At 42.8% G+C, this 23,624-nt stretch overlaps 2 protein-coding genes and 1 long non-coding RNA gene across 6 annotated transcripts in view; 1 reads left to right on the plus strand and 2 right to left on the minus strand.

Moving 5' to 3' along the window:
- LOC123764982 (exocyst complex component Sec15) overlaps window positions 1-8,929 on the minus strand; it is a 36,615-nt gene extending 27,686 nt beyond the window's left edge. The window contains exon 1 of one of the 3 annotated variants that reach the window (XR_011229941.1): window positions 8,579-8,929. Coding sequence is in view for 2 of the 3 variants with exons in the window: in XM_069333350.1 (XP_069189451.1) it covers window positions 8,579-8,733 (155 nt within the window). In the remaining variant the exon portion in view is untranslated. Of the gene's footprint in view, window positions 1-463; window positions 621-8,578 lie in introns of those variants that run through there. The other 2 variants (XM_069333350.1, XM_069333351.1) reach the window with 2 other exon arrangements.
- LOC138369774 (uncharacterized) overlaps window positions 1-23,624 on the plus strand; it is a 47,735-nt gene that overhangs the window by 3,122 nt on the left and 20,989 nt on the right. Inside the window, exon 2 of one of the 2 annotated variants that reach the window (XR_011229944.1) lies at window positions 413-516. The exons of the other annotated variant lie outside the window; for it this stretch is intronic. This is a non-coding gene — a long non-coding RNA (uncharacterized lncRNA). The remainder of the gene's footprint in view (window positions 1-412; window positions 517-23,624) is intronic. 2 annotated transcript variants of the gene reach the window in all.
- On the minus strand, window positions 12,945-18,416 carry LOC138369771 (uncharacterized transmembrane protein DDB_G0289901-like). The gene is made up of 2 exons (XM_069333347.1): window positions 18,317-18,416; window positions 12,945-16,115 (listed from the first exon to the last, which is right to left on the minus strand). Exon 2 carries the CDS (start codon window positions 16,100-16,102, stop codon window positions 13,235-13,237), a length of 2,868 nt encoding a protein of 955 aa, XP_069189448.1. The 5' UTR covers window positions 16,103-16,115; window positions 18,317-18,416; the 3' UTR covers window positions 12,945-13,234.

A 23,624-nucleotide genomic window follows, 5' to 3' on the forward strand; every position in this document is an offset into this window, starting at 1 on the left:
ACAGTAATAAATATGAGAGCACAGGGAGGTTGACTTGGCCCCTCTCTCTGCCCTGCATGTTAGCCTACAACACCCTATATGAAGTGTTTTAAGTTTTTTCTCTAAAAGACCTCAAAAGTACAGCATGCTTTGTGGTGGTCATTTACCATGAAGTGCTCTAGAAACATTACTGGACTCCATACAAGCTAGCATTTTGAATTTTAAATAGTTTTCAATATACTAGTCTAGTAATGTCTAGAGTAACCCCCCCCCCCCCCCCCCCTTGCCACATTAAGGTTCATCAGCTGGTCAGGTTTGAACCCTTTGGGGTTGACCTGTACAAACTTGTCCACTCCAAATCTCCCAATCATATCCAAAAATTAACCTCAAACGCTAGAATTGTATAGTAATGGTGTCCGACTTTCTCGACTAGGCTAGTGGGAGTGGCAAGTGGAAGGAGAGAATACTGGTGGGGAGTTAGCACCTGATGACGAGCGCGACGCGGCTGGTGTCTGGTCCCTCCAGCTCGTTAAGCAGGTGGGTGACCGTGTGGGGGTCCTCCTCCATCATGCTAGGTCCTCCTCCCTCACGCTATCAGCGACCACCTTCCTCGCACTACCACCTCACCCTCGCACCTCACCCTCATCACCTCACCCACCCACACTACGTCCCAATATCAAAGATTTTATTAGATGTCCTCACAGACGCTAGGCTGTCGTGGTCTTAAGGTCTGCGGCGGAAGTCTGCAGTGTTCATAAGAGCTCCTCCTACCATGAATGGCATAGCAATTAGCACGTATTGAGGGAAAAACTATGAAGTATTTTCAAATAGTGAGTGTGGTCTGCATGAGGGCGGGAAGCTGCAGACGACACCATGGCGAGTGGCGGCATGTGCACCCTCTGATCCCTCACACGCCCGTAACACGCCCACCTCAACACCCGTTATAACACTGACACCGCATCACTTTAAAGTGCCAAGTGGAGGAGAAGGTTGGCTGTGTGTGTGTGATAAGTGTGGTGTCACGGGGCGGTGGAGACGCGGTTGGGGTCGATATATCCTCCACTAACCACAGTATGTCACTCCTGCAGCCTCACACAGCCGCCCTACAACACTTATCTCAACCATGTCCTCACACCTTCAAGGTGAGGACCTACTGTACCACATTTAACAGTAGGCTACCAATTTGCTACATAGGCCTCGTTTGACTACAGGCGTATATGTCAAACTAGGTTATTACATTCATCTTAATCTTTGCGCGTGCGATTTTTTTTTAATGCTGTACTTAAAATTACAACAGTGTGCGCGATGTGGTCTACCTCAACAAACTTATATACTAAGCAAGTATTCCCACTAAACTATTATGGTGTCCATGAATATGTTTATTAGTATGTTTGATAAGAAAATAATGTCGACGCGCTATTACTGCCAAGTGAAGCTGCATTAACCAAGATGATTGACATGTTGATAGGCCTACACAGCAGACTGGAGCGTGGCTAGGCCTACACAGCAGAATGGAGCGTGGCTAGGCCTACACAGCAGAATGGAGCGTGGCTAGGCCTACACAGCAGACTGGAGCGTGGCTAGGCCTACACAGCAGACTGGAGCGTGGCTAGGCCTACACAGCAGAATGGAGCGTGGCTAGGCCTACACAGCAGACTGGAGTGCGGGCATCTTCATGCACTTCACAAGCATTCCTTAACGCTCACTCCCCTCAAGCAGGGATGGGGGGTGGGGAGGGATCACAAACAGAGGGGCCAAGGGAGGAATTTTCCAGTGCCACGACGAGAGACTCAAGCAGTGCCATATGATAACCAAGTACAGTAGTGTCAATGAGAGAGAACCTAGCAGGGCCAATGGGAAAAAGCAGTGCCAATGCAAGATAATCAAGGTGTACCAATTTGACCTTGGTACACCTTGATTAACTGTAACAAATCAAACAGCGCCAATGTTAAAAAAGTGTGAAGAGGAAACAATAAAAAAAGTGCCAATATGAGACAGTGCTAGGATGAGATAATCATGTAATGCCAAGATATAATAATCAGTGCCAAGAGGGGATAATCATGTAATGCTAATATATAATTATATATTATATAATATTATATATTATAATATTGCAATATATAATAAGCAGTGTCAGGTTTAGACAGTCAAGCAGTGCCATGATGGGGTAATCAAGCAGTGCCAATAATCAAGCTATGTAATGATGAGATAATCAGTGTAAAAATTAGATAAGCAGTGCCAAGATGGCATAATTAAGCAGTGCCAAAATGAGATAATGTCAAGATGAAGTAAAAAACAGTGTCAGGATGAGATAATCAGTGCCAAGATAATTAAACAATGCAGTATAATAAACAAGTGCCAGAGTGAGATAATTAAGGAGTGCCAAGATTAGAGAATTAAAGTGCTAAAGATGATCTCATTGGGACAAGAAGCCAGCATAATTATGAAAGCACCCCCCCTCCCCCCAGGCCATCTACTGACCTTTCCCAGGATGCAATCCACAACAGTTGCCTAACTCCTGGGTTCCTATATACTGCTAGTTGAACAGAGACATCAGGTGTAAGGAAAAGTCTCTACTGAAAATTAAACAGGGGACCTTTCAACTGTGAACTGACTGTACTGACCAGGAGATAATATTGCAACCTGTTGTACAAAAAGTACCTATAGTTACTAAGGGTGGAAGTACAGTACAAAATATGAACTGTTGCACCCAAAGAGTCACATTTTGTAGCATTTTACAGTATTCATTTTGTAGAAGGCCCAAGAGATGGGACCAATCACATTTAACTTTACCTAGGCCTAGTATAGTACATGATGTACTAAATTGCGCCTAAGATTGCAAGTCAGGCTCAGCATTGCTTATTTAGATCTTTGCAGGTTGTTTAGGTTTATTCTGTTCCAGTTTGGTTTGCTCTTTAGTATTCCAAAACTAACTTTTTAGGATTAACGTAATCCATATTTTGTACATTCCGTCCACTGAAACTATAAGTCCTATAAATTTTGTAGGTTGGGATGTAATATAGCAGTGCTAGGAGATAATATAGCAGTGCCAGGAAGTAATATAGCAGTGCCAGGAGATAATATAGCAGTGCTAGGAAGTAATATAGCAGTGCCAGGAAGTAATATAGCAGAACCAGGAGATAATAAACATCAGAGGGAAAGAAATGAGTATCATAGGTAGGAATCAATAAAAAATGAAATCATGCACCAGAAGAGAAGAAAATAGTAGAGAAATTAATGCAAGGAAGATAAGCAATTGTAGTGCCATTTAAAGCAATGGTTCTCAATATGGGGCCATGTCCCCAGGGTCTGTGGGGACTTTAATGTGTGTGCTCCAAGGTGTGTCTAGTCTGTACATGTTTCAAAGTTGCTTGACTGATTAAAAACAACTTTGGAATACACACACACACATTAGAGAGAGCACCAAGAGGCCATAAGGCCCACATTGAAACTTTAAATTAATCATTGCTAGGAATAAAGAGTGAAGGGAATGTGAACTGATGCCCTAAGAGAAACTGGTGCCCAGAGAGAATCTGGTGCCCAAAGAGAAACTGGTGCCCGATAGAGAAATGCTGGTGGTTACGAAGTTGTACTGGGGACCAACCTGCTAGATGGGAGAAAAACTGGTGTCAAGAAATACTGATCAGGGGGAAGTAGCTGGTGTCCTGGGGAGAAACTTGTGTCAGAGTTGATATACCAATGTCTGTTGGGGAGGAGGAATCATCATCATCAGGAAAAAGCCATCCAAATGCCAATAAACCCGCTAAAATGAGATGGAAAAACTAGTGAAGTCTTGAGATGAACAATTTGTCTCTTCAAAATCAAGATGAACATAATCTATCTAGTTGATTCTTCAGTGCTGGAGGATACTATCCTGGTTGCAGTCATGGGGCAGTGGTCCCAAGTCTTCCAGAAGCGATGCAGTTGCTGCTTATCTTGAAGTGAAAGTGAAGGCGAGGTCAGGTTAAACATGTATCTCGTTATAAATGCCTGCCAAAGAATGTTGAACTAGTTAACTGATGAGAGTTGAGACTTTCCCAATACTATGGGAAAATTCATTCTGACCATGTTGAGATTTCAAGGTCAGAAAGCACATCTACAAGATGGTAGATGCATCGGTCATTGTGCCTATAGCATGGCATGCACAAGCTTTTGCAAGTAAATTCATTCAAAAGAATGAGTTACAAACCGCAAGCATCCCAGTGTAGATACACCCATACAAAAAAAAATCCCATGCTAGGTCCAGAATCCTAGATGAATAGTAACCAAATTCTGTGACAATGTTACTCCAACCTAATTTGTAGTGAAATTTCAGTTCACATTTTAAATCAGTACGCAGAACCACCATACAATTATAAGTTGCCAAAAAAATTCATCTATATCAATGTGCTATGGAAATATTAAAAATGTAGAAATTAGTCTACTACAGTGTAGGGGTAATGTATATGTCAGTGTTAAATTATACATTTGCTATACTGTATAGTATATTTCATATTTTTTACCTATACATGCACTAAAGAAGATAGCTAGTTTTGCAAAATTTTGGTTTGTAAATACAGTTTAATGATTAAGGTGCAGGTCAAGCTCAGTACATTCCAGGTCATATACATTTGTGCCATTTAACCACATTACTGTATAGCTTTTATTCAATAGGTAGTCACTGTCAAGATGGCCTTTTACATTTTGGTTATACACAGGCACTGAAGGGCAGGCCGCAGGTCTGGCACTGAAGGACAGGTCACAGGTCTGGCACTAAAGGACAGGTCACAGGTCTGGCACTAAAGGACAGGTCACAGGTCTAGCACTAAAGGACAGGTCACAGGTCTAGCACTAAAGGACAGGTCACAGGTCTGGCACTAAAGGACAGGTCACAGGTCTGGCACTAAAGGACAGGTCACAGGTCTGGCACTAAAGGACAGGTCACAGGTCTGGCACTAAAGGACAGGTCACAGGTCTGGCACTAAAGGACAGGTCACAGGTCTGGCACTAAAGGACAGGTCACAGGTCTGGCACTAAAGGACAGGTCACAGGTCTGGCACTAAAGGACAGGTCACAGGTCTGGCACTAAAGAGCAATACTGTAACACCCGGTTCTGTTCTTGCTTACTGTGGAGGGGAATGAATGTACAGTACAGTATTTACTTTTATTAAAATTTAGTTTATCAAAGAGATTTTATTAATATCTATTAATCATTATTGACAGAAATTGCCACAGAATGAAAGAGTGAAGATTAATACTTGAACTTTGGGTTCTAATTTAATTATCAGCAATCGAAGTAGAAAAATGTACATGGATCCTAAATATAAACTTTTAGGCAATTGGGAACATCTCTGAACAAGGGGTAAGTGCACTTACAGTGAGTTGGCACGAGTAATCACCTCTAACCAGGTCACTCAGGAGACCACAGATAACACACTCACTATGCTCTTCCTTCTTCATTCCCTCTCCCTATCTTTATTTATTTATTTATTTATTTATTTAATATTATTATACACACACACACACACTCACACCTTCTTGACTGGCTTGATTTCCTTTTCCTCCCCCATACAAGGTGACACAAGGTCACTGTTACACGAGCAGTTTTGTCCACACCTCATTTTGCCCCTGCTCATCAACTTCACACCTTAAGTCAAACTTTGGTCTTCATAGTGTTTATTTTTATAGGGACATGTGCCCCTCTGTTCCCATCCAGTATTCAGTTGTTTAAGCGTTCAGTAGTGATCGTATTACTGTTCTCTGTTCTACTTGTTACAGCAGGTCAGGCACTAAAGGACAAGTTGCAGGTGAGGTATCAAAAACAGGTTGCAGGTCAGGCAACTCTCGCCACAGAAAGTCAAGACAAACAAGACTTAGGTCAGACACAAGCTAGACTAGAAAAAACATGCACATGAAGCAAATTATAATGCAGTTGCTTGTTTAGGACATACTACCTTTCTGGTTGTTTTCATCTTGGCTTGGTTTATCTAGTATCCCCACACTCGCTTTGCATTTAATGAGTGGACCAGATCCTGTATCTGGTCTCCAATAGGTGCTTATGACTTAACAAAATAAAGAGAGCCTGGTAGGATTTATTAGGCTTCGAACCTAGGTAGCTTGGGAAGCCAATGAGAGAAGGCCTTCCAGAAAACTAGCACCTGCTGTACCTGCACTGCTGGCTTGGATGAAATCACAAAAATTTCAAGAACTTTAAATATACCAAAATAAAATGTTAAAATATAATAATTTAAAAATAATTCCCAATATCTGGGACAAGAAGCCTGTATGTTGGTTTTTATCAAGGTCTCCCTAGGTCAAACTACTGACCTTCCTGGGATGCAACCCATAACATTTGCCCAACACCTGGGTACCTATTTACTGCTAAATGAACACACAAATCAGGTAAAAGGAACTGTTCCCAACCGTTTCTGTACCAACCAGGGATCGAGCTCAAGCTCCCCAAGTCGAGAACATAGACCACTGAACTACGTGACCTAGTACAGTACAAAATACAATAAATAATCTACAGTATTTTGTTTACCATGAACATGAAAATCTCGTTCATTTATTTTCAAAGGTATAGGGGTTACATTTTATTATAAATTGATTTTCATTTTCTGGAGGATATTCATTCTTAAGCTGTACAAAAACCACAGTAACACACACCTATAAAGGTGCATTATGGGTAACAATTAATAATTTTGGAGATCAGTGCCACACCCACCCAAGGGTCATTTATATGGACTTCCATTTTCAGATCAATTGAAAACATCACCAATGTACAGTGACACACTATGCTACCTTTACCTCGCCCATTAACCCTTAAACTGCACAAAATGTCATATGATGTGTGACAGTGAACTCAGTTTTTAACATTTTCTGAAACTTTCAAATGTTTTGTGCATAATCTACTAGGCAAATGCTCCAATTTTGTCTAAAGGCTACCACTGTAACTTGGAAAAAAGAAAATAAAAAATAATTATAAAATTTAATATTGAAAACTTCAGATTTTGAAATCAGCTGCAAAAATATAAAAATACCACCAACTGTTCATTTGGTGTTATTATGCTCTCAGAATAGCATATGATCTTCATTTTAATATATTTAGAATATAGGTTTTCAGTATAGTTTACTGTAAAAAAAATTGTCAATATGGTATTTGAAATATGCACAGTTAGACAACAAAAATGTATAACCCCAAACGTTTAGAGTTTATGAAAAATTAATTCTATAAGGATTGTAGAACAGACAGCTGTGCACACTATATGTAAAAATGGTGAGAATTGATCAGAAACTAGATTTTTGGATACCAACTTACCAGAATGCACGTTGAAATTCTAGTTATAGATATAATTGAAGTTCAAGTTATCGACAATAAATAAGGCAGTTCTAATTCATGAATTTACTTGTATGTTGTAATAAACATTGTTTGGCATTCATACTCAAGTATGTGAAAGTTGTAGGTCAATGTGTGTAGAAATGAAGTCAAGAAAAAATAACCTCCCCCCCAAAAAAAAAAAAATATATAGGGATAATTATACTAATTTAGGGAATATATTTAGGGTATACTTTATATAAGTAAAAAGGCCCTAATCTGGTCCCTAATCATCAAAACAACCTAAAGAACAAGGAAAATAGAGTTTGAAATCTGTGAAAAAATCAGTCCAAAAAAATTCAGTCCCCAAGTTTTGAGAGTTGTAACTGATTTGTGACCAATTTAATTCTGGCTTCACATAGTTAGGGAGGAGTATGCATTCTTCAGGATGTAACGGTTAAAACAAATTCAAATAATAAACAAAGGAAGGAAAAAAACACAGGCGATTTGACAAAAGCTCGTTTTCCAATTGTAAAAGCTGTATAATTTATATTAAGATGTACAGTATTGTCATTTTAAAATCCAGTGCCGAACCATCTTGGGTACGATGTACTGTATTTATTTTGAAAATGTTCCCCAACTCTAGTGATATAATGAATATGCTCGACAAAAGTTGGCTAAGCTTTCTCTTACGGTCTTTTATAGCCCTAAAAAATACATGTTGAGGACTTAAGGATTTGCTTAGCTTTGGGCTATCAATTTGTTAGCTAACTTCTTCCTTAGTAATAATGAGTATACCTTTTCTCCTCATTCTATTCTTTATTATATTTCATTCTCTAACATTCTATAAATATGTTACCCTTCTGGCACACTCTCACTTTTCTCACTCCCAAAGACCTTGACAAAATACCTGTTATTCAAAAGTACACTCCTGAACTGGAATTTTTACTTCACTTACGCCAAGTTGATACTGTATTCACTTAGTGCCTTGGCACATATGTGGTCCTAAACACATGTGGTCCCATATCCAACTTATCTTCTTAGTTATTACTAGTTACACTTTATTGGGCACGTTTTATTAGGTTAAGGCAAGTTTGGGTTAGGAATAAACAGGAGCTGCCCACCTAGCTATTCTATAATGCAATTACCTACACTATGAAGCAGGTGTTGAAACTGCCGTGTGTAGAGGTATACAAGGCTGGCTATCCCTGATCTGTTTACAATATCCTTGAGAAGGAAGTACACCTGACATGTCACCTGTTGATATCAGGCTCCCTGGCTGTCACGCCCCCCTCTCAACCTTACCTGAAGGTGGGGCCCCAGTACTCATCGATAGCCTCTATTTCATGAAGGAGTAGCTCATGTCTGAGGGAGACTGGGTCTTCCTGGGCGGCCTCAGAGCCCTTGTTGGGTGGATAAGTGGTAGTGGCCGGGTCGTCCTCTTGTACCGTCACCTCCATAACACACTCCGCTGCTAACTTCTTCCTTCACACACCCACCTCTCACAGCCTCCCTCCTCTCACACTCCACTCTCACAATATTAACATCTTGTAAAGTTCCCGCAATATTTGCCTCCAGCATGTGCATTAATTAGTTAAATAGAGTGGAGGAGGGTTGCTGCTCACTTGTTCCCTCACACGGGGACTTGTGGGCCGCTGCGGTGGGCGGCTTCCAGTTTTCTAATAGAAATAATTTTATAGTTTAGCTCGTTTTGTGTAATATCTGCAGTGTATAGTGATAAGATTATATTACGGGAACTTTGCACTTTGTGTGCTCGAAGTTACTCTTTACACATTTATGACAACCATAATTGTGCTTATTCTGACTATTTACTGTACAGGTATGACTAACCATCCTGTGAGATGGGATTATTAGATGAACGTATAGTTAGTTTTTATTCTACACTGTGTAATCTTTCATATAGAATAGGGTAACAGCACATTGCTGTCTATACCTAAGCTTGTTAATAAAAATATAAATGCATATTTTTTAATTTATAAAGAATTATAAATGCTGTAAGTGTAATACTTAATAAAGTGAAATATAATGCAGTAACTGTAGTATTAAGGACATATACAAATATTAAGGACATAAGCAAATATGTAGGACTGAAAACAGTTAGTTTAGTTCATTTGGACTGAAAACAGGAGAATCCTTTTTCACCCACAAGGGTATAAACCTATGAAACCGCCTACCCGCTGAAGCCGTAAATGTCAAATTATGTTGAATTTTACCTAAATTTACCTGGTAGATCCAATTTGAAAATATAATTAGGACAAATGGGAAAATCTGTGGTAACCTGTGGCTTTATGTCCGCGTCGAGGCCACTATTGTGTTGGTGGCCCTCAGGTAAATGGTACGCCCTACATAATTGGTTTCTCCTAGCTGTGTGTGTTATTGATATTGGTAGGCCTTGATATTGGTTTATCAAGACTTCCCCCCCCCCCTCCACCTAGTCCAACACATGTGTGCTTTCCCAGAGGAAACGCTTGAACCTGCAACCCTTGCTTAACTCTCGGGTATCTTATTTTCTACTGCAGAAGCATTAGGTAAAAGGAAACGTTGCTCAAACGTCTTCGTTCTGCACGGGAATCAAAGCAGAGAAGCTCAGATACATATTGAAATTGAATCGATAAGAAATTGAAATTAATTGCTAATGTGTTTATTATTACCACAATCAGTTAATTTGTTTTCATATTACATAATATGAAGAGTAGATAATGCTATAATGCAAAAGAATGTTATAACTTAGAGGTGATAGGTTAGCGTAGAGTATGAAATGCCTGAGGCGTGATTCACCTCCCGGGCGCCGCCCTGCAGCAGGAAGTCATTCGCGTGCAGTAATTACTCCCTTCTATATGGTACAGTATTACGGTTTTTGTTAATAATATTTAGATTCAAATAACTTTAATAGTCGGATGACGGACGCCACATCTTCACTGCATATGTCTTCATCACTTAGTTAGTTTAGTTCATTTATTATGCACCCCATACCCATCTTGTGGGCGGTAGTGGAAAGGGAAAGGCATATGGAAAGGGTTACAGAGGCACATAATGGGCTCAGGGACTGAACCCCACAATTCATTTAGTTAAGCAAGTTACAATCTTGATGAGCTAGTTACAAAATTCAGTATAAGTCGTCACATCAACAATGGGTTCGAGATCGACCACAAGTACAGTTTCTAAATTAAGCAACTGACATATGTAGAGAGCTAGTGTCACAATTGATCTGTTTGTCCTGCACACCGCCCCCCATCCAGTGGGCAGCGGTGGATAGGTTACAATCACTCTTAGTTACTACCTACAGTTAGCTTCATCACTGTAACGATCTTCAATCATTACTTACTATGTTCATTACTGTAACAATGTTCAGCTTTACGCACTATCACCACTTGGGCTGGACTGTAGAGCAACGGTCTCGTTTCATGCAGGTCGGCGTTCAATCCCCGACCGTCCAAGTGGCTGGGCACCATTCCTTCCCTTCGTCCCATCCCAAATCCTTATCCTGACCCCTTCCAACTGATAGAGAGTCGTAATGGCTTGGCGCTTTCCCTTGATAATTCCCTCCCCCTCTACACACTATCTTAATTACTATAACCAACTTCCTTACACGTTGTGCGTTCAAGAGTTTCTTTATGTATGTTGGCCTGGGGACCATTCAAGCTTGACGCATACTTGATGCTCATGCGGCCCTAGCATGTTGATGTGATTTGAACTGTGCCCTGTAAAGTCACGAGTGCTGTCGGGTATTGGGGGTTAGTTTGGCGACTTCCCAATATTTTGTACAGTCTGTGGCAGAGTGGTTATAGTACTGCCAAGGGGCATGGAGACCCTGGCTTAATCTCATTAGGCTAGTTACAGTTATATATATATATATATATATATATATATATATATATATATATATATATATATATATATATATATATATATATATATATATATATATAGTCTTTTATAGCACAAGTGTTTCAAGAACTGAACCACAACAGTCTTTAAGCCAAGCCAAGTAGTTTATATCTGTGGTAATCAGACAGTGTGACTGATATAGTAATTACCAAAATTAGGCTAGGATATTACTTATGGCACACAATTTATCTCCCAACCTTGAAAACTTAAGATGTAAACTATGAAAATGAACTAAAGCACACTCATTATCATTATATAGAATATCTAATTATCAATGATGTTAGACCAAATGGCATGTGATACCTTTGAAACCATTTCATTTACTTTTTCACATTAGAAGATGAACTCATAGTAGTAGGCATCCATCAGTCTCAGGAGACCGTGGAGTTGCGCTGGTTGTCGGTCTGGAGTGGCGTCTCCATGGCGCAAAGCCAGGGTAGGTTGGTATGGGGGAGAAGCTGTCACCCAAGCAGTAGGTACCCCCCTCTCCATGGCGCTGAAAGTCTCCAATGGAAAGGCACACGCCAATACGATTGATTCCAGCGCGTCGCAGGAACTGCCAGAACGAAGTTAAAGGCAACAACGAACTGCCCTAGGGGCTCCAGTTCAGTAGGATACCTCGAAGTTTGTAAAAAGAATGCACCGGGACCCCAAACCCGGAGACCGCCGTAGTTGGGGCCGGAGAAGAACCACCCCAGAAAGGGCAAGAACGACCCCAGCCTCCTGAAGGAGAGCTTTGGGCCGCAAGAGCCCCAGGAGGTGAACTTCCGAGTCCCGCACCTACGGGTTCCAGACAAGAGATCGTCACAGCCTCCTTTCACCCGAGGCCGGCTTCCCTCAAGACCAAGCAGAAGGAAGAATAATAATTATTAATTAATTTTATTTTCACCACAATAATAATAATAATAGTTGTAATTGTTATTATAATCATTACAACAAAAATATAATTAATAATTATTGAGATAAACTCATAGTGGTTATCATAAACCTGGAGTGCATGTTATCAGTCTACTCACATCCAGTATATAACAAAGTATATTACGAGATGGGGGATATTAGCTGAACCAATTAAGATAGTTCTTGTCTAAAACTGTAACCTCTCATATAGATTAGGGTATCGTACAGTACCGTGAACATTAGCTTGTTAGGGGAAGGGAACTATCAGGAGAAAACGTCAAGCCATTATGACTATATAGCACTTGGAAGGGATCAGGATAAGGATTTGGGATGGGACGGGGGGGGGGAAGGAATGGTGCCCAGCTACTTGGACGGTCTGGGATTAAGCGCCGACCTGCATGAAGCGAGACCGTCGCTCTACCATCCAGTCCAAGTGGTTGGGCCATTTGCGTGTTAATAAAAACAAAAATACAGTGAAATATACACTTTATTATATCCTTGCAGCGAACATGCGCATCCAATTTTAAAACTAACCTCTCGATCTACTTATCTTTACTTAAAACATTATATCCCTCACTCTTTATTTGCATCTTATTGTCTTGTATAATAGGTATTTGTTATGTCTACTGTGGCTGGTGTTTCCTGCAGTGGTCACAGCCTTCTCTTGCCTGTCCTTGTAGTCTCAGCTTCCAGTATTACCGCTATCAATCTGGCGGCCGCTTTCAACTTTCTCATTTTCTTTTTCCGTTTCACAAAGTCTGGGTTCCTTGCCGGCGGTGCATACACCAGTTCTAGTCTGACATAGGTTGTTGTATATACTAATATATACTGGTGTGTGAGAGATTATCTAACGGGAATAAAAGACTTATACTGAGCAAATTTTTATTGTACAAAACGCATATCTATGCCGGTGTTACTTGTTTATGTATAAAATATATAGGGAAATATAAATATATAAGCTCATGTACACCTGTAATAATCAATTATAATTTAGAAAGATAATAGTAGTAAACAATATTTGTAACTTCTGCCAAAGTATCTTTTTGAACCACCAGTGAACACATGACACCAGTCAACACATTACATAACACATGCAGGTGTAAAAGCTGCGAAAGGTCAGTATAAACGGTGGTGGTGGTGAGTGATATGTTGGAGCTAGCGGTACACTGGGGTGACGGAGGGTATTGTTGGGGGAGGGGAGTTGGTGGTAGTGGACGGCCTACCACCACCACCACCACCTCCTCCTCCTCCGCCGCCTCCTCCACCACCACCACCCCCTCCAAATCCACCACCACCACCCCCTCCAAATCCACCACCACCTCCAAAACCTCCGCCGCCACCACCTCCATTATGGTTACCTCCACCGCCCCCTCCAAATCCACCACCACCTCCATTATGATTACCTCCGCCGCCCCCTCCAAATCCACCACCACCTCCAAAGCCTCCTCCACCACCTCCAGTATGATGCCCAGCTCCACATAAATCACACAAACCAAATTTGGAAGCTGCTCTTGAAACCCGTCTGTCAGAAGTAACACCATGAGAACCCAATGAACCACCAACCCCAGGTTTGTTGGAGGATGAATCACCTCCACTGAATGAACCATCGATTCCTGGTTTGTTAGAACTTGAACCACCTCCACTGAATGAACCATCGATTCCTGGTTTGTTTGAGAATGAACTATCTCCTCCGAATGAACCATCGATTCCTGGTTTGTTTGAGAATGAACTATCTCCTCCAAATGAACCATCGATTCCAGGTTTGTTAGAACTTGAACCACCTCCACTGGACGAACCATCGACTCCTGATTTGTTTGAACTCGAACGACCGCCTCTTCCAAATGAGCCATGGATCCCTGGTTTGTTCGAGGATGATGATCCTCCAAAGTGTGGTTTGTTGGAGCTCGAGCCACCTCCACTGAATGAAGTATCAACTCCTGGTTTGTTAGAACTTGAACCACCTCCACTGAATGAACCATCAACTCCTGGTTTATTCGAAGATGAACCCCTTAAACGAAAGAGGTCTCGAGTGGTTCGTGACGCGGACAAAGAAGTGTCAAGATGTTCAGTTTGTTCTTCAGAAAAATCTCCACCTCCATGACCTCCTCCACTACCTCCAATCTGTCCTCCAGATTGGCTACCGCCTCCAAAGCCTCCACCACTACCCCCCGTCTGTTCTCCAGATTGGCCACCACCTCCAAAGCCTCCTCCACTACCCCCTGTCTGTCCTCCAGATTGACTACCGCCTCCAAAGCCTCCACCACTACCCCCCGTCTGTCCTCCAGATTGGCTTCCACCTCCAAAGCCTCCACCACTACCCCCCGTCTGTCCTCCAGATTGGCTTCCACCTCCAAAGCCTCCTCCACTACCCCCCGTCTGTTCTCCAGATTGGCCACCACCTCCAAAGCCTCCTCCACTACCCCCTGTCTGTCCTCCAGATTGGCTACCGCCTCCAAAGCCTCCTCCGCTACCCCCAGTCTGTTCTCCAGATTGACTTCCACCTCCAAAGCCTCCTCCGCTACCCCCTGTCTGTCCTCCAGATTGGCTACCACCTCCAAAGCCTCCTCCACTACCCCCAGTCTGTTCTCCAGATTGGCTACCACCTCCAAAGCCTCCGCCACTACCCCCTGTCTGTCCTCCAGATGGACTTCCACCTCCAAAGCCTCCTCCGCTACCCCCAGTCTGTTCTCCGGATTGGCTACCACCTCCAAAACCTCCTCCACTGCCTCCAATCTGTTCTCCAGATTCTCCACTTCCTCCAGTATGATGCCTATCTCCACATACACTACACAAACCAGATTTGGAAGCTGCTCTTGAAACCCGTCTGTCAGAAGTAACACCATGAGAACCCAATGAACCACCAACCCCAGGTTTGTTGGAGGATGAATCACCTCCACTGAATGAACCATCGATTCCTGGTTTGTTAGAGAATGAACTATCTCCTCCGAATGAACCATCAACTCCTGGTTTGTTAGAACTTGAACCACCTCCACCGAATGAACCATCGATTCCTGGTTTGTTAGAGAATGAACTATCTCCTCCGAATGAACCATCAACTCCTGGTTTGTTAGAACTTGAACCACCTCCACCGAATGAACCATCGATTCCTGGTTTGTTAGAGAATGAACTATCTCCACCGAATGAACCATCAACTCCAGGTTTGTTAGAACTTGAACCACCTCCACTGAACGAATCATCGACTCCTGGTTTGTTTGAATTCGAACGACGGCCTCTTCCAAATGAGCCATGGATCCCTGGTTTGTTTGAGGATGATGATCCTCCAAAGTGTGGTTTGTTGGAGCTCGAGCCACCTCCACTGAATGAAGTATCAACTCCTGGTTTGTTAGAACTTGAACCACCTCCACTGAATGAAGTATCAATTCCTGGTTTGTTCGAAGATGAGCCACCACCTCTGAATGAACTATCTATTCCTGGCTTGTTCGAGTTTGAACGACGACCTCTACCCAATGAAAGATGAATTCCTGGTTTATTGGAACTCGATCCACCTCCACTGAATGATGTATCAATTCCTGGTTTATTGGAACTCGATCCACCTCCACTGAATGAAGTATCAATTCCGGGTTTGTTAGAACTTGAACCACCTCCACCGAAAGAACCATCAATTCCTGGTTTGTTCGAAGATGAACCCCTTCGACCAAAGAGGTCTCGAACGGTTCGTACGTTGATAGAAGCAGCGCCAAGTTCAACATTTGGCTTGAAGCTCCTTGCATCACGGTGAGATGTGAGGAATTCACCGGGTGATTTTACGCCTCCGTGGCCTAGGCTATCGATACCTCCGCCGTTTTCATTTCCGCTTTCCAAGCTTTCACTTTCGTCGTTATCAAATTCATCGCTTCCAAAGCCTCCTCCATTATTTGGTCCTACGAAGCCACCACCCGCGCCTCCGGTAGAGTAGGTGATGATGCCTGGGTCACCATCGCCATATTGCTGTGCAAGGGAAGAGGCAGCGCCAGCCACCATGAGCAGCAGCAGCAGCGGCCGCGTCGACAACAAAGTCCTCATAGTCGCCCAGAGCCTGCAAGGAATTCAAAATTTGTTGAAAATATCTGAAAATATATGTATAGCAGCAAATGCATCATTGATACAAACTGAACAATTTGAAGAATATTTATCCAGAACACTTCCTTAAAAGGACAAATGCAGTACATACAAGGAGCAACGGTTTCAAGCTCAACAAGCTACAATGTTTTTCACCCATAGGGTTATGAGCCCATGGAACTGCCTACCCGTCAAAGCCGTAAATACAAAAAACACTGCTGCAGTTCAAAATCTAACTGGATAAAATCGGGAGAAGTGAGGAGGGAAGCACGACATGCCGCTGGCTTCCAGTCCTTGTCGAGGCCACTAGAGATGGTAACTTACGTACATTTTAAGTAAAAATAAAGCTGCTTTATTTTCCCGAACGATTTCACAATGTTAAAAATTTCATCACTCTACTGCATTAATTTCATTTTGCAGTGATTAAAGGCATATATTTTATGACAACTTGACGCATGAAGTACTGGTAAATCTTTTTATCGGGGTAATATTTCCTTGGCACCACCGGAGATCACTAGTTATGGCACCACTGGAGATCACTAGTTGTGGCACCACTGGAGATCACTAGTTGTGGCACTACTGGAGATCACTAGTCGTGGCACCACTGGAGATCACTAGTTATGGCACCACTGGAGATCACTAGTTGTGGCACCACTGGAGATCACTAGTTATGGGACCACTGGAGATCACTAGTTATGACACCACTGGAGATCACTAGTTGTGGCACCACTGGAGATCACTAGTTGTGGCACCACTGGAGATCACTAGTCGTGGCACCACTGGAGATCACTAGTTATGGCACCACTGGAGATCACTAGTTGTGGCACCACTGGAGATCACTAGTTATGGCACCACTGGAGATCACTAGTTATGACACCACTGGAGATCACTAGTCATGGCACCACTGGAGATCACTAGTTATGGCACCACTGGAGATCACTAGTCATGGCACCACTGGAGATCACTAGTTGTGGCACCACTGGAGATCACTAGTCGTGGCACCACTGGAGATCACTAGTTGTGGTACCACTGGAGATCACTAGTCATGGCACCACTGGAGATCACTAGTTGTGGCACCACTGGAGATCACTAGTCGTGGCACCACTGGAGATCACTAGTTATGGCACCACTGGAGATCACTAGTTATGGCACCACTGGAGATCACTAGTTGTGGCACCACTGGATATCACTAGTGTTGGCACCACTGGAGATCACTAATTGTGGCACCACTGGAGATCACTAGTTATGGCACCACTGGAGATCACTAGTTGTAGCACCACTAAATATTCTCCTAAAAAGTTTGCTCTGACTTGCTTGAAAATTGTAAAGGATGTATTTAAATGATGCTGTGACCGGCTACCACGCGTAGCTAGTATAGATAAATGTTGAAGTCTTAACTTTATACATACAGTACTATATGTAAATTCTACTTATAGTTCTTGAACATCTAAAAGTATTTATTAATTTCATTTTTTAATTTTATTTTTGTTTTCTTCCTAGTCATTGGAAGGTAGCAAGATGTGCGCGATTTTCATGACGTAATAATGTAAACAAAGTCTGTAAGTTTAAGCGATCCGTTATTTGGGTAGAATGGCAGTAGATATATAATGAAAGCGTTATGATGAGAGGATAGACCGGCACGCTGGGAGGTATATTTATGGATGGCGTTATAATGAGACGATGGCAAGGCACGGTGGGAGGTATATATAACTATTATGAAGTGACGATCACAAGAGACCAATGATCCTGACCCAACCTTCAAGGCTAGGAACTAGCAATATTACCTAAATTGAACTGAAGGCCACTGTCTAGTGCCTCGACGAGGACACGAAGCCGGCGGCTTGTCAAAGGTACCCCCCCCCCCAATTTGTCCTAATGGTTTTATTTATTTGTATCTAAAGTTGCAGCAGTGAAATTGAAATGAGTTTCTGAGGTATAAATACACACAATAAACTTATTACAGCTTCAGTTTTACTGTTGTAACTTAAGATCCAAATAACACTGTTTTGTCATTTACGGGTTCGGCGGCTAGGCGGTTCCATTGCTTTATCACTGTATGGGAGAAAAGTCATCTGTTTTATGTCCTACATTGTAGCTTGTTGAGCTTGAAACCGTTGCTGCTTGTTTGTTATGCATGTGGGTATTACTTATGCAACTTTAACGATATGAGTAACTCACACGACTGTGTTAACTGGAGACTGGAAGAGAGGTTATGTGATGCTGGTGAGGACTCACACAGCACTGTCAGTGCGTCTCCAGTCTCCTCGTTAAATACTAGGCAGCGCCACCTTTGTTTACATCCATGACCTGAGGCTTGCTATGCTTGCTGAACCCACGAGGGTTAAGCCTCTCTTCTCTTGTGTTTACCTTATCCATTCTAATTCATTAAATATCCCTGTATAAGCCTCATATGTTCCGTTAAGATGTAGGCATACACAATAAAATTTCCATTTTTATCTCGCCTCTTTATAATTTCCAATCGTATCCTTGACCTCATCCCTTACCAATGTCTTGTATTGGGAAAAGGGACTTTACATAAAAACTGCGCACGTAGACTTGGTCGATGTTGACCTTTTGACGTCACGTTGCCAATATTTAATCAAGTGACAGTGTTAACTCCTCCAATAGCCACGGACACTGTATGGAGAAGTCACCGGCAGGCTGGTGACAATGGTCACTCGTGGGTTCTTGGAAATGTAAATTTACCTGCGATTCCTTGAGCCTGAACAAGTATATCTTACTTCCTCAATGAAAGGAAATTACATTGAGGAAGTTCTTGGAAATGTGTACTTACCTGTGATTCCTTGAGTCTGAACAAGAATATCTTACTTCCTCAATGTAAGGAAAAGAAATATTCATTAATCATGTGGTATACTTTATAAGAGTGCAATTATCTCATTAATTGGCATTCCACAACATGATTCTGAGCTCGAGTCAAAACCGTAGGACCGTGAAACAACCTGACAAAGATATTATCATAACTATTAGTGACATATCTCTCAACTGTAGCAACACTGTTAATCAAGACCTCGTGACGTGAAGCAAAAAGAAAGTGGATACATATTAGCAGGTTTTACATTACACGCATTGTGTTACACAGTCGATGTTGGCTTGGGAGTAAGTAGTGTGTGAGGTGCATGTTCAGTATTGGTCTTGAGGAATGTGTGGTGTTCCTAATTGTAAGCTGGCTGTTAACAGATGGATGAGAGTGTTTGATATGTAGTGCTTCGGCTATATCTAATCTTATATTGTCGTTGTCTGTCGATTATTTTAGTGTTGATGATCAGGATATCGCTTGTAATGGTCTGGTTGAGGATAGAAACAATATGATATTTGATAAAGCCTTGTTGTATGTCGATTGTTAGGAGCCTTGTAAAACAGAGAGGGGTAACCCTTGGCGACGCCATCTACTTGTTTATACATGAGGCCATCAAAGCTCAAAAAGATGCCTCTTTGGTACATGTTTTCAACTGTTGCCTAAGTATGCAACAGTTGAAAACTGTTGCATACTTAGGCAACAGTTATAGGCAATAGTGTTGTTACTTAGGCAACAGTTGGAACCGGGATGTCAAGCGGTATGAAATCTGAATCTCTTTTTACCGTTATCCATTGTCATTCTAGTCTTCTCATCCACACGCACGTTAGTGACAAGCCACTCATACCATGTGCTTGTGATTGCTCATAATAAGTCAACATATTCATTTGGAGACGATGAAACCTGGAAACTGGCAGTCCTTGAGTCTCTGGTAGTGTCAATGAACATAGATTCAGATTCTTTGCAAAAGTTCCATGGATATGTGATCCCATGTGATATGTGAACCTCAGGTTCTTGAACAGTTTAAGGGTTCTGCTCTAGTAAAAATTTTCAGTGGATTACTGTAGTACAGAGCTAAATGTAAGTGTTTGTTGTAATAAAGATTCAGATCTATATATAGAGTTCCAGCACGTTTCTAAGAGTTCTTTAGCTGTTTATGGAATACTCAGTATGAAATGAGGTTAGAATAGGCCTAGTTAAGTCTCGTTAGGTTAGTTTTATAGGGTACTTACCAATATCCTTCTCATGGCTTTAATCTAATTTTGCTCTTTATAATATGAAACCGAGATGGTACCTTGCAGTGTTCAGGAAATTGTCAGAAGTCAGGATTAGAAATAGTTTAGTCTTGTAGATGTTAGGTGCACAAGACAATTTATGGTTCCCTTGTCTAGAACAGGAAGTCAGTTATCTCCCAGGGAACCTGTTCACTGCTAGGTGAACACATACATCATGTACTAACCTAGTTGTGCTCTTCTGTTTATGCTTCCTTTTGACTTCATCACTGGTGGGCTCAAATTCCTCCAAGGATGCTTGGTTTGACGCCTCCTCTCTTAGTACAGGGGCGTCTCCTTGCTCTATTGTGAAGACCTCCTGGGGTCTCCTGGACCTCATAGAATGTGGGTTAGGAAATAAGCCCAAGCGATTTGCCTGCTTGAGAAAAGAACTCGGATTCAATTGGTTGTGAAACGACAGCGCTAACTATTACACAGTGGTTCAGTGATATTAATAGTGAAAGTATCTTTGAGGAAATTTATTGAATTTAATACGTTTTTTAGGTCTGTGTTAAATGGAAGTGTGTCAATTTAATTTTGTATTTATGTAATTCGCAATTAATACGCAGATCTTTCTTGTATTTGTTTTTTTGTTTTTTACTTGGTATCCATGAGTATTTGTGTTAGTTCACTGTAAGTTTATGTCATTTACAGTGTTAGAGTTAGTCATCAGTATGTACCGAATGGACACAAGTTCGTTTTCTAGGTAAGCCGAGACGTTTGGGCACACTTCCTTACACCTGATGCACCTGTTCATCTAGCAATAGATAGGTTATCTTGATGTTATCTTGAGATGATTTCGGGGCTTAGTGTCCCCGCGGTCCGGTTCTCGACCAGGCCTCCTTTTTGTTACACATCCCGAGGAAGTAGCCCGTAGCAGCTGTCTAACTCTTGGGTACCTATTTATTGCTAGGTAACAGGTGCATCAGGGTGAAGGAAACTCTTCCCGTTTGTTTCCGCCTCCGCCGGGGATCGAACCCGGAACCTTAGGACTACGAACCCTGAGTGGTGTCCACTCAGCCGCCAGGTCCCTAAACCCATAAATTTATCAGTTTTTGTGGATTGCATCGTGGGGAGAGTCAGTCTTGGCCTGGGGGAGCTTTGATAGGCCTAACAAAATGTCTCCGACAAAGGGAACAGTTAAGAGAGCGGACTCATGGCCGCCATGAGGAGCGGCCGTGTTTGATCAGTGTGGTTGAGGCAGTAGTGACATTGGGGTGTGGGCAGCTCCTACACAACATGGCTCCACAAATCTCGTTTTCTCATCATCAAAAACCGTATCGTTAGGTTGCGATGTACTGGCTTAAGTTAGACTTGGGGCTTGACAGCTGAGTGGACAGCGCTTCGGATTCGCAGTCCTGAGGTTCCGGGTTCGATCCCCAGTGGAGGCGGAAACAAATGGGCAGAGTTTCTTTTACCCTGATGTACTTGCTCACCTAGTAGTAAATAGGTACCTGGGAGTTAGACAGCCGCTACGGGCTGCTTCCTGGGGGTGTGTAACAAAAAGGAGGCCTGATCGAGGACCGGGCCGCGGGGACACTAAGCCCCGAAGTTATCTCAAGATAACCTGAAGAAGATAGACTGCGTTAAGCTCGGTTGGAACCGGTTAGGTTAGGTTAGGTTACGTTAGGTAGGCTTCGAAATCCTCTGACGCATCATCTTGTGTACGACGTGACCTGTATGCGTGGCAGGAATGCCAGCTTTAAGTTGAGATTGAATGAAAGTGATAGACTGATACTAACTCCAGAGGTGTAGCTTCAGGAAGTTATAACGGTGAACAGTGTCTCACGCTTTACGTAACTCAATAGAAACCATTCGGATATTCGTTCTTGTGAAACACAGTGTAGGTTATATATATGACAGTAGATGTGGTATTGTCTGGGCTTTAAAGAATCCCATCAAGTTAAAGAAAATTTAGTGTCTGGCATCATAATTAATTAATTACCGGCTATACTTATAAAACACAATGTCTGTCATTCCACAGCTGAAGTTCAGACGCTCGGGGCTAGTCTTCTTAAACCCTTCAGGGTGTTAGGGGACTGTCATAGGCAGGTCAGGGTGGGCCCCATTGCCCCATCTTAGGGGAGTTGACCCCAATGGTCGGTGGATATGAAATGGTGGCTACTGAGTCCATAGAGTTTCACGACATTTTCGCAATAATACAGAAACGTTACACATTATTATAGAAAAGCACACCACTGGCGTGTCCTACATTGTGACGTCATACACACCACTGGCGTGTCCTACATTGTGACGTCATGGACACACCACTGGCGTGTCCTACATTGTGACGTCATGGACACACCACTGGCGTGTCCTACATTGTGACGTCATGCACACCACTGGTGTGTCCTACATTGTGACGTCATGGACACGCCACTGGCGTGTCCATGACGGTTGAGGCACACGGCACAGCTGAGGGATCTCCCGCGCAGCAGCCAGCTGACGCCCGCCCTCCATGACCACCCGCCGAGACCACCTACACATGCTCTACACTTGCAGCCAGCTTTAAGGTGTAGAGCGGAGCAGCTCAGTTTATGAGAGCGGTATACCAGCCCGCGAGTGTAGTAGGTATTAAGGAACCCGTGTGATGGAGCCGGGTGTAGGGCCTCGATTGCTGAGTAATGTTTCCCTGTATCCCCGACTGTGTCCACACCACCACTCTGTCAACATGTCCTTCGGTGTTCTTAGAAACTCTCCCCCCCACCCCAGCCCACCCCTCCCCAAAAGACCTCCCCCCCCCCCACACATCTTTCTCCCTTCCAAAATACACACTCATGATTCTCCGTCCCCCCCACACACATCTCCCTCCCTCCTCCACCCACACAATTCATTCTTCCCCCATACACATATCCCCCTACATCCCACACACACACATTCCTTCCTTCCTGCACCATACATATTCCCCTCCCTTTCCCACATATATCCTCCTCTTCCACAGAAACCCCTCCCTCTCCCCCAACACACATACATCCCCCCCTTTTCCCATCCTACGCACACACTCCCCCTCTCACACTCCAGCATATACCCTCCTCACTCATACAGACATCCCTCTTTCCTCTACGCACACATACCCCTCCTCTCCTCACTTCACACATCCCCCTCTCTCTCTCCTCACACACACACACACACACACACACACACACACACACACACACACACACACACACACACACACACACACACACACACACACACACACACACACACACACACACATCCCGCTCCTCCTTCTGCCCCCCCCCCAAGGGAAGGTACTTCATTGGATAAGAGAGTACCTAAGTAACAGAAGACAGCGAGACACTGTGCGGGGTGAGGTCTCAGATTGGCGAGACGTCACCAGTGAAGTCCCGCAGGGTTCAGTCCTTGGACCTAAAATGTTTCTTATATATGTAAATGA

Source organism: Procambarus clarkii, chromosome 29 (genome assembly GCF_040958095.1).
Source record: "Procambarus clarkii isolate CNS0578487 chromosome 29, FALCON_Pclarkii_2.0, whole genome shotgun sequence".
NCBI classification, from domain to species: Eukaryota; Metazoa; Arthropoda; class Malacostraca; order Decapoda; family Cambaridae; genus Procambarus; species Procambarus clarkii.

Coding starts and splice junctions, on each gene's coding strand:
- LOC138369771 (XM_069333347.1), bottom strand. CDS start 16,102: ATGAGGACTTTGTTGTCGACGCGGCCGCTGCTGCTGCTGCTCATGGTG.